Below are 14015 nucleotides of genomic sequence, written 5' to 3'. Positions count from 1 at the left end.
TCACAATATGGGACAGATTAGTCTACCTTTCTGTGTATATTTTAAGAACTTTATTTAATATAAAAAAGATTTATTGCTTCTTAATTTGTATTTGTTTATGTAAATATTTATCTTTTTTAATTATTTTTATCACGTTGAAACTTTGAAATGTCTTCATATACCCTTATAAGAGAAATTAAATTTAAATCAATACTTTTAATGGTTATGGATAATATTTTACGAATTCAGACAATGCCCAACAATACATTTTATTTTCAAATTATAAATCATATGTGAAGTTTAAGCATGAATGGCAGAAAGTATAGTGTAATAAAAAGGATGAGCTGACGCAGCTGAGCTTTTTGTACTTTGAATTTCATTGGTTTACAGTAAATTGGGGACGTAAACAGAATTGCTGAATGTTCTTTATTTTTTGAATACAAGCTGACTTAATTTGTGCATACATTTCCCTGTTTTAACAAAGGTTGAATTGAAGCAGGTTGTTTGGGAATATTGAATTATTTACCAAATAAACAGACTGACAATCATTTGTCTTATTTTTTCCGTTTGAAACAGAATCTACCTAGAAATTGTGAACACACTTCCCTGTATTTTGCATATGTCTCCTGGAACAGCTGCTATCAGAGCCTATTAGGAGTATATTTTGAATATTCAATGATGCACCAAACAAATAAAACAAAATCAATTATTTTTGTAAAGTGTCTAAACTGTTATCAAATAAGAAAAAAGTATTGCAGAAAACCTAAATGAAAATGAAACCAAAAAAAACAGCACATATTTAGGTACAATAACAAGATTACACAATGAACATGAAACCACATAAAAGTTTTAAACCGTCCTCTGCAGTCACTACAGTAAAACAAAGTTTTCAAAGTGATCACTAAAGTGTCACAGTTATTACTATATCAAATCAAAGCTTTCAAAGCTATCAATTTAGTAAATCAAAAATTTCATAGTTATCACTTTGGTAAAACGCAATTTTCATAGTTATCAATTTAGTAAATCAAATTGTCAAAGTTATCATTATAGTACATAAATCAAAGTTGTCATAGTGTAAAAAATTTAATGATTTTCAACTATTGTTAACAATAGTATTTTTGTAGGATTTCATATCAAATAAATATTGTATTTTTATTATTTGTAAAGGGGTGCACAGAAATTGACAGTTTAAATCAATAGATTTACGCCAAAAGAACTTGTATTCAAGCAAAGAAAAGAGTTTAATTAATATACTACCGATTTATTTTTCGGTATTCTAATTTCTTGTTCGTTCAAATTTCTATTCTGTAATCTTTTATAATCTTTTTGGGGCACATACATAAAGAGAAAACAGAAAAATAGGACATGTACAAGATTTGATATGAAAGAGAATGTAAAATGTATATATTTTAGTTTAATTCATCAAACTAGCATCTTCAACAAAAAACCGTTCACGGTAGCTCAGTCGGTAGAGCGCCTGCTTGGTGATCAGGAGGTCGTGAGTTCGAAACTCGAAACTCGAAACACCGACCTAAGTAGATCAAAAATATATCAAAAAAGTAGATCAAAAATGGGTAGCAAATATTCCTTCGCCATGCGCTCGACACTTTGAAGTGAAAGTTGCGGGTCCTTCGGATGACATCTTAAAAAACGAGACCCCGTATCAGCGGGATAAAGATTCCGCACTGCTCAATGACCCTGATTGCCGAGTAAAGGTCAAAATTTGAAGCCCTTCACCGGCTTACGGTGACTTCTCCATATGAGTGAAAAATTCTCGAGAGGGACGTTAAACAATATACAAATCAATAGGCAAATTTCGAGATTATCTCCCTTGGTGCGCTCTCTCGTTGAGGAGGGGAGTTTTGTTGCCGCATAAACAAACAGGTGGGGCAGTTATTTATTATTGGATATATCGCATCATCGATATACTGGTTTATCGTAACTATATAATTGTAAGGATGCACTGTTCAACTGGAGAATTACCTAATTAAAGTAAAGGTGTCATTTTTTAAAGAAAAGAAATCGGAACAAAAAAAGAAAATATCAGTGGAAGTGAGACTTTTCAGACGAGGGAAGAGATATATGGACCTCTATAAAATATGGTAAACATGAATCTGATCATTACATGTCGGTAATCTAAATGACACATTGATTTTTTACCTTATTTTAACTTCAAAAAACCCATAACGTTTTAGAGAATGTTTGTACAATCAAGAAAATCTTTTACTTTTTATAAAGACCACGACGTTTATTTCGTTTTCAAGTACCCTATAATTGAAAGTAGATTTAAAAATATACACAGTTGAACTTGATAAAATCATTAAATGCATTACTGCTTAACATTTTTATCTTTCTATAACATTAAATAATTTTTAAAAGCCATAAAATTATTCATTTATTTATGCACGTTTGTATACATAAACAAACTGTCCCACCTCATGCTGAAATGGATACTTTTTGTGCCTCTATCGCAGGAGAGTTACAATCTAGAAACTCGCGTATTGTATAAATCAATCTACAACTAAAAACCCAAGAACAAATGAAGTAGAAAGTTTAACATACAAAACGAGCACACGCGCCCACAATAGAGAGAGAGAGAGAGAGAGAGAGAGAGAGAGAGAGAGAGAGAGAGAGAGAGAGAGAGAGAGAGAGAGAATATAAAAAATAAATAGAGTACTTACAATTTAAACCTTTTTACAATGCTTAAATAATTTCCGAAGTATATTGATAACAAGATGTTGTATGTTTTCTTTTTATTGTTTGAGAAACGTCTCAACGAAACGTCGCATAAGAACATATTTTTAAAAGTGTAATTATGATAAGAATTCTCTTTCCATTGGAAATGTCATTTGTTGGCTGAGATCTATTGATGAAAAAAATGTTTAGTTAAAGAAATCTAGAATATAATATTTTAAGATCATGCATTTATTGATTTTGAAAATAACGATAATATTAGTGTACTAAAGTTCACTCAAACAAAACAAGAACAAAGCAGAGACGGCCTCTAAAATACCAGAGGTTGGATTATGTGCCATTTTAACTATTTAAACTTGATGTACTTACATAAAATATTAGCTTAATTTATTTTCCTTGACTAAATATAATTATCATTTCTGGTCACAAATTGTGTTTACTGTATAGAGAGAAATGTTAGACGCCGTTTTATTTTCGGTCCTTTCACCCTAAACACTTGCACAACTGGGCTCATTTAACACGGGGAAAATTTCTAGCATCTGTTAAAGGGCCAAAATATCAGAGGGCGATAAAACCTTGTATACAGTACATTGTATTGGAATATCTTGGAACAAATATTGGAATAGCTTGGCATTGATTTTAACATTTGATATCTTTAAAACAAAATATAAAAAATATCAAAAGATTTAACAACATCATTGATTAATTGGCTTCTGCACAGATACAAATAGCAGTTTATTTGTTCCCAAATTTATTGTATTGTATATTGTTTAATGTCCCACTCGAGAGTCTTTCACTCATATGGAGACATGCCGGTGGAGAGCTGCAAATTCTCTTTCCATTGGAAATGTCATTTGTTGGCTGAGATCTATTGATGAAAAAAATGTTTAGTTAAAGAAATCTAGAATATAATATTTTAAGATCATGCATTTATTGATTTTGAAAATAACGATAATATTAGTGTACTAAAGTTCACTCAAACAAAACAAGAACAAAGCAGAGACGGCCTCTAAAATACCAGAGGTTGGATTATGTGCCATTTTAACTATTTAAGCTTGATGTACTTACATAAAATATTAGCTTAATTTATTTTCCTTGACTAAATATAATTATCATTTCTGGTCACAAATTGTGTTTACTGTATAGAGAGAAATGTTAGACGCCGTTTTATTTTCGGTCCTTTCACCCTAAACACTTGCACAACTGGGCTCATTTAACACGGGGAAAATTTCTAGCATCTGTTAAAGGGCCAAAATATCAGAGGGCGATAAAACCTTGTATACAGTACATTGTATTGGAATATCTTGGAACAAATATTGGAATAGCTTGGCATTGATTTTAACATTTGATATCTTTAAAACAAAATATAAAAAATATCAAAAGATTTAACAACATCATTGATTAATTGGCTTCTGCACAGATACAAATAGCAGTTTATTTGTTCCCAAATTTATTGTATTGTATATTGTTTAATGTCCCACTCGAGAGTCTTTCACTCATATGGAGACATGCCGGTGGAGAGCTGCAAATTTTGTCCTATACTCGGCACTTAGGGCCTTTGAACAGGGGGGGGGGGATCTTTTTCGTGCCAGCACCTACTGCAACACGGGACCTCGGTTTATACGGTCTCATCCGAAGGACCGGTCTCCATGTCCCACAGTGGGATTCGAACCCGCGATGTGAGGATTGACTCCTTACTTAGCGACGTCAGAGCAGACACTCTAACCACTGCTCCATGCGGGTGACGTTGTCCAATGTGAAAACAAACTATTTATATATCAACACTTAATAAAGTAGTTAAGAGGAAACTGATATCCCAAAGACAGATACGCATCTTATCAAACGTTTCAACAAAATTTGAACTAAACTTAACAGAATTCACCGGAAGGAATAAAATTAATTAAATTCCGGTAATAATATCGTAAGCCTGTGAAGGGCTTCACATTTTGACCTTTACTCGGCACTCAGGGTCATTGAGCGTTGAGAATCGTTATCGTGCAAACACCTAACGCTGACACGGGGCCTCGATTTTTAAGGTGTCAACCGAAGGACCCGCAACTTTCACTTCAAAGTGCCGAGCGCATGGCGAAGGAACATTTGCTACCTATTTTTGATCTACTTAGGTCAGTGGTGGCCGAGATTCGAACTTACGACCTCCCGATCACCAAGTAAGCGCTCTACCGACTGAGCTACCGTGAACGGTTTTTTGTTGAAGATGCTAGTTTGATGAATTAAACTAAAATATATACATTTTACATTCTCTTTCATATCAAATCTTGTACATGTCCTATTTTTCTGTTTTTTATTTATGTATGTGCACATGTATTCCGTGTAATTCAAATTGTACCACGAAAAAGATTATAAAAGATTTTTTTACAGAATAGAAATTTGAACGAACAAGAAATTAAAATACCGTAAAACATATCTATAGTATATTTTTTAAATTCTTTTCTTTGCTTGAATACAAGTTCTTTTGGCGTAAATCTATTGATTTAAACTGTCAATTTACAAATAATAAAAATACAATATTTATTTGATATGAAATCCTACAAAAATACTATAGTTAACAATAGTTGACTATCATTATATTTCTTACACTATGAAAACGTTGATTTATGTACTATAATGATAACTTTGACAATTTGATTTACTTAAATAATTACTATGAAAATTGTGTTTTACCAAAGTGATAACTAGGAAATTTTTGATTTACTCAAGTGATAGCTTTGAAAGCTTTGATTTGATATAGTGATAACTATGACACTATAGTGATCACTTTGAAAACTTTGTTTCACTGTAGTGACTGAAGAGGACGGTTTAAAACTTTTTTTGTGGTTTGATGTTCATTGTGTAATCTTATTCTTGTACCTAAACATGTGCTGTTTTTGGTTTCATTTTCATTTAGGTTTTCTGCAATACTTTTTTCTTATTTGATAACAATTTAGACACTTTACAAAAATAATTGATATTGTTTTATTTGTTTGGTGCATCATTGAATATTCAAAATATACTCCTAATAGGCTCTGATAGCAGCTGTTCCAGGAGACATATGCAAAATACAGGGAAGTGTGTTCACAATTTCTAGGTAGATTCTGTTTCAAACGGAAAAAATAAGACAAATGATTGTCAGTCTGTTTATTTGGTAAATAATTCAATATTCCCAAACAACCTGCTTTAATTCAACCTTTGTTAAAACAGGGAAATGTATGCACAAATTAAGTCAAGTTGTATTCCAAAAATAAAGAACATTCAGCAATTCTGCTCACATCCCCAATTTACTGTAAACCAATGAAATTTAAAGTACAAAAAGCTCAGCTGTGTCAGCTCATCCTTTTTATTACACTATACTTTCTGCCATTCACTCTTAACTTCACATATAATTTATAATTTGAAAAAAAAATGTATTGTTGGGCATTGTCTGAATTCGTACAATGTTATCCATAACGATTAAAAGTACTGACTTAAATTTAATTTCTCACTGCATATATTGTCCTTCATCGTTACGTATTGTCGCCGACTTATAGTTACATCATTGCATGTTTTCTTTCGTGCTACTATGCAACCACCCCTGACTACACAAGTTGTCGCTGCGTCTACATATGAGTAAAAATATCCTCGAGAGGAACGTTAAACAACAAATAAGCTAACAATAATACTTTCGCTAAGCAGAAAAATACCGAAGGACATTTTTGTTGTTTTGTAAATGTATTTGACGTGTAAATCAAACCATTGTGTCGGTATCTTCCCACTTAGCCAAAATTCTGAAAAAAGTATAGGTGACTGGATTTGGTTAGGTGGGAATAATTTACAGGTAAGGGAAGGGAGAGAACAAAAGAGATTAATTACAGGTGACATATTGTCTGTTTAAGATGAACCCTAGAAAAATCTGACAATTTAATGAATGGTATTGAAATCAATATTTATTGATAATTTCATATTTAAATAATTCAAATTAATTTTTATAATCTCTTTAGCTTATTTGAAATGTTTAAGTGCTAGTTCTATTACACTCTGTATAACTGGTATGTTTGATAAAATTTCTAATTCATTTAATTAAAACAAAATCAAATAATGGAAAAAATAACAATTGAATTTAATAAGATTATTGCACAATAAAATCAATGCTAATGCATTAGGGTTCATTTTCTAATAAGCTTATTACAAATTAATGATGCTCATACTTGTACCAGATCAGAGTTATCAAAGTTTTTATCCCCCCTTTTTTTTTAAAAAATTTTTATGCAAACGTGTACATTTAAATGTGCATCTGATACTAAGGAAGAAATAAATGTTTTTTTTTCTTTCATGCATAAAATGCTGTGATTTTTAATCATTATAATAAATTAACTGTAAATGAATATGCACATTTTTTTTCTTAAGAATTTTATTTTTGGAACATTATGAATTCAAAATCAGTTTTGGATATTTTTATCAAATTTCTAGTGTTGTAGATAAATCAAATTATATTATGATCATTTAAACAAATTTAATGTTAGAATAAAAAGGATTATCTGAGATGTGCTTATAATGTTTTGATTTTGTTTGGTCAAGAAATTGTTTGTACTTATGTTTATCGGATAACAAATATATCATATAAAACTTGTATGGCATTGTACCACAGGCACTTGTTTAAAAAAACTTTTACCCATACTATAAAAATAACTTACTATGGGTTAAAATTTTATTCCGAACCAAGTGCATATGCATTGTAGAAATTAATTGTAAACACTTATGCATGAAAGCACTTTCCTCAATTTTGATCATGTTCGTACATAAGTTCTAATAATAAGTACTAATATTCCTACACTTTTTTTATTGTCCAATTATTTTAATAAAAAAAAGTAATAATCCAAATATGTGGATTTTCTTTTTTTTTGGGGGGGGGGGGTCAATTTTTTTATCTCTATGTTGATAAATGAATATGTTAAATTATTTTTGACTTTTATTATCTAAATAAATTATACCTAACATTCTGCATTCTATTTTCACAACTATTGCTATAACTTATGCGTTAAAAATATGTATTTTTTGTCTTTAAAAAAATATCGATATTATGTATGCATTTTTAAATAATTGATGTGTAGTACTTCATTAATTAGTCTTTTTTCTATAACTAATATTCATGATATTTGTATTGATATGATGAATGAGCCAGTACACAACAGGTAAATATCACAGGTAATAAGGCTAAAACAGACTATACACAGTCGACCACTCTGGTGTGAAAATCCCAATTTTGGCTAGATGGGAATAAGACATTCAGAATTTACTCTCGGTGGAGAATCGTATGCTAATTCATGGAGTGCCATTGTGCCCAAACATAATGTTCACATTGTGTCCGGCGACGATGACTTTTTTCTTTCTGCTTTGTTGATCATGATAAGGTTTTTCTGTATATTTTTATGCCTAGGTCACATTTAAGACAATGGTCGGGCGACTAAATTTTTCTGGTCCTGTCGGCTGAAAGAACATGATCGGGCGACACGGAACAGTCACATTATTTCCGAGGGACACCGATGACCTGGGTAAATAACACAAACGATCTTTTCTCTTTAGAAAATAAGCAATACTTTTCATAGATCTATATTCAGATAGGTGACGCAAGTAATGTTTGCAAGGCAAAGTGGCAGAATACTATAAATTTGTGACTCAATGTTGAAAATGTGAGAACAATTTTGTATGGAATTGCATAAAAGCAGCAGAGAATATTGAAGATTTCTTTAAATCTTATGGAATAATTATATAAGTTGTTTCCGTTCAAAAAATATACTGTTAAATCACAAATTTTCGTGGGGGGTTAATTTTCGTTGTTTTTGTGGTGTGAAGAGACCCACGAATTCATGTCCACCAAGAAATGTAAAATGTGACATACATAACTACTCAATAATTCTACACCCACGAAATTAAATCCCCACGAACAAAGTTTTTCCTCAAACCACGAAAATTTGACCCCTTGAAAATATGTGATTTTACAGTATATCAATCCATGCATCAAAATTTTGTTTGTGTTATGTATCCTTAATAGGTTAAATATTCACAAGTCGGCTCTGAGCTACAGTTTGATTTTAAACGTCGGCCGAAATAATGAACAGGGTTATTGTCGAACGACGGACGACCGTCTTTATAAACTAACTCCAGACGGTCGGACGATGATCGAAGGCTGGTCGACAGATAACTTCAATTGAAGAATCGGCCACCGACGCAGAATAATTATAACTTTGACCGATGGACACAAAAATGGTCGGCCGACAAAAAAGATGTCAAAATCGGGCAAGACAACAGCCGATGAACTGCCGACTGTCACCCGAAGAAGCCCATTTTTGCTCCAAAACCCGTCGGCAGTTGGTCGTTTTTGGAAATGTGACTGGGGTTTTATGTTGCGTAAAACTGATCGCCAATTGTGGTCCCATCCTATCCCAGAGAGTCATGATTTGAAGAAATTTGAAGCTTGATTTTCTATCTTGAATACTGTTTCTTATCTTTGTATGTATTATACATGTCAAATTTAAGCTTTGTTCGTAGAGTTGATTATGCCCTGTTTAAAATATACTTTCTAAAACTCCTTTAATCGCAGTCAATTAGGATAGTGTGAAATAAGTAATTTTCTTTAATTTTAATTTTCGATCAAAATAATGATTTTCTTTATCCATGAAATCAAATTTCAACAAATCTATAGTTTTTTTCTTAAAACATAAATGTTGACCCAACGAATATAAATGATTTTTCAGTGTTTCTTTACATTTGCCATGATATCTTTAATGCATTCGGAAAGAGTCAACACTGTAAGACCTTCTCAATATAGATTTTCATGTTGAGTATCTTTCATGTGTGCATCAAAAAGACTTGTGTTTTCTCTTGATAAAACTTGGTATTAATCCGAAACGCTATGGATAAAATTCAGAGTATGAAACTGAGTCATAAACACAATGAATTATTTTATTGAAGTTTTAAGCATGAAAAAAGGGTGGGAAGATTGCTATAGATTTGGCTTCAGTTCCTCCTGTATCATTCATCTGGTTTATAACTCCTCCCACGTGATTCAGATAGGCCGTACTTCTCAGTGTAATAATTGTACAAATAAGATCGAAATAGATTGGAAATGCACATTCCTCTTTTGGAAATCTCATCTGTTGGCAAAATCAACTGAGAACATTGATAAGCAATGGCAATATATTTGAGTTTTCTGATTTTGACATTGGGTAAGTAAGCAGGTAATCTCTCTCTCTCTCTCTCTCTCTCTCTCTCTCTCTCTCTCTCTCTCTCTCTCTCTCTCTCTCTCTCTCTCTATCTGATAAATACAATTAACACACATTAGATATTTCTTAAAAGAGTTAAGCTGGTATTTTTCCTTGTTACTTTTCATTTTTTCTATTTCATCTTAAAGGAAGTCTGACAATTTGACATGTAACCATTCTATTTCAAACTAAGAAAAAAGAAAACAGTATTAAGTCCCTAAAATATGCATTATTATATGGCCAATTAATGTACAAATTTGGTGATTTTAATTGTAATGTGCTTTTAATAAATAAATTAATTTGCATTTCAGCATTTGGAACAAATATATTGCTTATAAGTGGAGATGATCATGATATTGCAACAGCGGCTTGTATTGGTTTGAGTCCACAGAGGGCTTACACTGCGGCAATTCCTCGCAAGTGTAGCGGTGGAGAGTCCTGCAACGCAATCTGCCAATCACTCGCTAGCTTAGATGACTATAATGATGCCTTCAACAAGTGAGTAAGGGGAATTGTCAATTATTTAAGATAAATATATATTTTTAAGTTAAAGTTCTACAGTGTGTAAAAAAGGTGATAATGTTATAAAACAGTAACTTACAATTGAAAAATTTTTACATAGTATCTGGAAGAAAATGCATGATGTCTGTTAGATAAAAGATCAAGGACAATAGAGAAAAACAGATTCTTATTATTTTTCAAACGTTTTAGGTCACATTCATATGACTTGATGATCCGTTCTTTGAATAAGAATTGTTTTTAAAAATAACCGTCAATTTTAATTTATATTTTTTGGAAACGTAGATTTTCATTTATAGACATAACTACATCATATTTCATATAATTTAATTGTATATAAATTATAAATGTTCAATAATAATTTGCACAGAAAACCTCAATGCATTGATGCCTTGCATATTTACGCCAAACGAGGCCCCAAGAATACCCCTAATACCAAATGGATCAACACCTGGAGATACGGAAGTTTTAGTTGTTCTGCTACTCACTGCGGTCCAAACTTTTGCTGTTGTTCCCAGTGAAATATGAAAGATGTATTGACTGAATAAAATTAAATTTGCAAGTGCTGAACAGTTTCTTTCATTTCTTGCTACTTAGATTTACGCAAAGCGTTATAGACCATAACAAATTTTAAAATCCTGTTCCTATTTACAAGTGATCTGGCAGCTAGGATAAGGCTGCCCGTAAAATCTCAAACCATTCAAACTGTAGTTACTTCTCTGAACTACCCAGATATGATGTCATAATAGAATATGACGTCAAGTCTCTGCATACTTGAGCTGACATGACGGGGAAAGTGTCATAAATTCTACATGGCATGAAGATTTATTTTGGGTACTTGTTGTTTAATTCAAGTGTTAGGATTGTTTTAAGCTCGAGTGTGCTGTTATGATGTTGAACATTTGAAATTTATATATCCTTATTCCTTTTGCTCGTCCGATATGCACATATTCAAACAAAAGCAAAATATTATGTGTGAAACGCTCCCCTTACACGTCCGTAGACAGAGTTAAAATTTATGAATCGTGTTTATACTGGACTGGCACAAGTGATAAACAAGGGCAAATTGACGATATCTGTGTGAATCTGCAAGAGAAGTACCGGGGTATGTCCTATAACTGAATCTTGCTGGGGGATTGTGTGTAGTTTATCCACTTTTGTATAAATCGCGGTATCGAGTGGGAAATACCCTTTCTCATGTTAGTAAGTTTAATTTCTCATTAAATATTTTCTAAAAGAGTAATAATTAATCCTGCCCCCAGAACTTTCCATGTACTAGAGATCATGATGAATTGATCTATGTAACAAAGAAGAAGGTACAGTTTCAATACAAATCTTGCCCTGTGATTTTCTTAAAAATAAATCTGATGTAAAAAATTAAAACTTATGAATTCTGATTTATTGAAATTCCATGCATAAAAATTATACAGATCATTTTTCTCACATGCATTTCTAAATGCTAATTGTGACGTCATAAACATGACTGTGCATTTTCCCGTATTTTCTTAAAATGTTGCAGAAGACAATTTTCAATGGAATTTTCTTTCAGAAAACATTGTCCACAGGCATCGCCCATAAAGATTTTTCATTGTATTTTACACAACATATCCAAAAATTAAAGTGAGCAACGGCTGTGGACACTAAGGAAAAATCCCCTTGAAATGGGTCATTTTGAAGCTTTTTCTGTTTGAAATATACAAATACATCAAATAAATGACGTCATATTTCCAGAATATTACTCCTTCATGCCAAATTCTTTTCTGGTCTTTCACAGTCATAAACAAAACTTATATTTAAGCCAGTTTCAGAACTTTTTGAAAACATTTAATTTTAGGGCACAATAAAGCTAAAACCATACCATCTTCCCTACACAATTTTTTGGTTTGATTTTTCTGCAACAATTAAAACTATCGTAAATATCCGTCACGTGACAACACAGTCATGTGACATGACATAAATGCTTTAAAATAAAACTTGATTAAACCTTTATCTCAAGTTGTTTGCAATTTCAAACAAGGATAACATATTTAAATTAAAATTTAGCTCAGAATAAATGTATATTTTCAAGGCATTTTAGGCCTCCGGACAGCCTTATCATAACTACGCTGGTAATTATGCTATTGAGTAACTATAAAACGTACTCTATGTTTTCTCATTTTCATGCTTCCAAACTTTATCTATGAAAAACTAGATAGCTAAATGTATTTTTCCAAAACGTTTATAGACAGATACTTCATCACTGTAAATACATTTTATACACTTTGATGAAATTACAGTATGACTTTATGAAATGACAGTCCATATTCCTTGAAAAAAAATTTTTGTTTCAGAAGATGGGAAGATGCTTTAAAAATATTTTTCACGTTCCGTTGTTTCATAAAGAGAAAAACACAAGTTAACCAAAATTATAGCATTTTCTCTCTTTATTTTTCTAAGAAAAAAATAATGTTTCATAAAAATCCATACGAATACATGTTAATGTATTTTAAAAAACATAAAATATCATTAGAATATTTTAAATTTTGAAAATGGATGTGGAGGTAGGCATTAAAACAATACTATCCTCAGGACTTCGAACCCCTAACAGACCGCAATCCGTCTCCATATCAGTGAAATATTCTGGAGAGGGACGTTAAACAGTATATAATCAATCAATCACACCACAATCCCCACAGTATACAGCAAAACTCGGTTATAACGAAATAACTGGGATCTATGAAATTTAAACGCTATATCCGTAATTTGTTATAGTCGTATAAGAAATTCAATAAATTTATATAGCTGGGGATCCAAGATGACTTCGTTCTTTCTGTAAATTCGCAATAATCGTGTTCGTACTAAACGAGTTTTGCTGTATTTATTTCGATGTCAGTTAATGGGTAATAAGAGATATTGCATGTATTTGATTTTCTTAACTTTACCACTGCCACAAAGCGGTTGTCCCGTGTGTCTACACATAAACCCCAAGGTAGGTTTAGTTTACGTTGTATGTAACGGAGAACTGTCCGACCTGATGATTAATATGGATCCAATTTTTGTAACAGTCTGCTATCAAGACTCTGGGTGTCTTTGTGATTCCGTTTGGATCAAAGGATTTCTTAGGTGCCCAGTCACGAGCAGTGTATCTAAAATTTAGTTTAAAAGTAGTATAAATTGAGAAAAAGATAGGTGTTGTTGCGAATAATGAGTGTTCCGTAAATTAATCTTCACAATGGTTAAAAAGACAAAAAGCTTCCATGGCAATATTGTTTACACATGGTCTTTCAAAGATTATCGAACGAAAGAAATTGTATAGAACATATATAATTATTGATTTCTTTCCGCTTCATGAATTTAAGCAAACCACGTCAGATACGTTTATTACAAATAATAAATCCATTGTCGATTGTATTCTCGCTGGGCTGTCCTTCACTGCATAGTCATTGAGATTAGAAGTGAAATATAGTAATTTGGACTTTAGTTTTTATTATTTTTTTTTATGTATAACACACATTTTACAACAGGTACTATTCATTGAATTCATTCAATAGTTATGATCAAGGTTAAAATTGTGAAAATTAACTCAAGCCTCAAGGTCACGTTGTCAAA

At 31.8% G+C, this 14015-nt stretch overlaps 1 protein-coding gene across 1 annotated transcript; it reads left to right on the top strand.

Moving 5' to 3' along the window:
- The first annotated feature begins 9789 nt into the window (after nucleotides 1–9789).
- On the top strand, nucleotides 9790–10993 carry LOC134283165 (uncharacterized). The gene is made up of 3 exons (XM_062765623.1): nucleotides 9790–9872; nucleotides 10220–10406; nucleotides 10798–10993. The coding sequence occupies exons 1-3, from the start codon at nucleotides 9836–9838 to the stop codon at nucleotides 10946–10948; spliced, it is 375 nt and encodes a 124-aa protein (XP_062621607.1). The 5' UTR covers nucleotides 9790–9835; the 3' UTR covers nucleotides 10949–10993.
- The last annotated feature ends 3022 nt before the right edge of the window (nucleotides 10994–14015 follow it).

This window comes from Saccostrea cucullata, unplaced genomic scaffold (assembly GCF_032062105.1).
Source record: "Saccostrea cucullata isolate Sc308-1 unplaced genomic scaffold, CSIRO_AGI_Scuc_v1 ctg3414, whole genome shotgun sequence".
Taxonomy (NCBI): Eukaryota; Metazoa; Mollusca; class Bivalvia; order Ostreida; family Ostreidae; genus Saccostrea; species Saccostrea cuccullata.
This window is presented reverse-complemented; position numbering and strand designations above follow the sequence as displayed.

Excerpts from the sequence above, each read along its gene's own strand:
- LOC134283165 (XM_062765623.1), top strand. The coding sequence starts at position 9,836 with ATGGCAATATATTTGAGTTTTCTGATTTTGACATTGG. Across the intron at positions 9,873-10,219 it reads TTTTCTGATTTTGACATTGG|CATTTGGAACAAATATATTG; the intron begins GTAAGTAAGCAG and ends TTTGCATTTCAG. Across the intron at positions 10,407-10,797 it reads TATAATGATGCCTTCAACAA|AAAACCTCAATGCATTGATG; the intron begins GTGAGTAAGGGG and ends TAATTTGCACAG.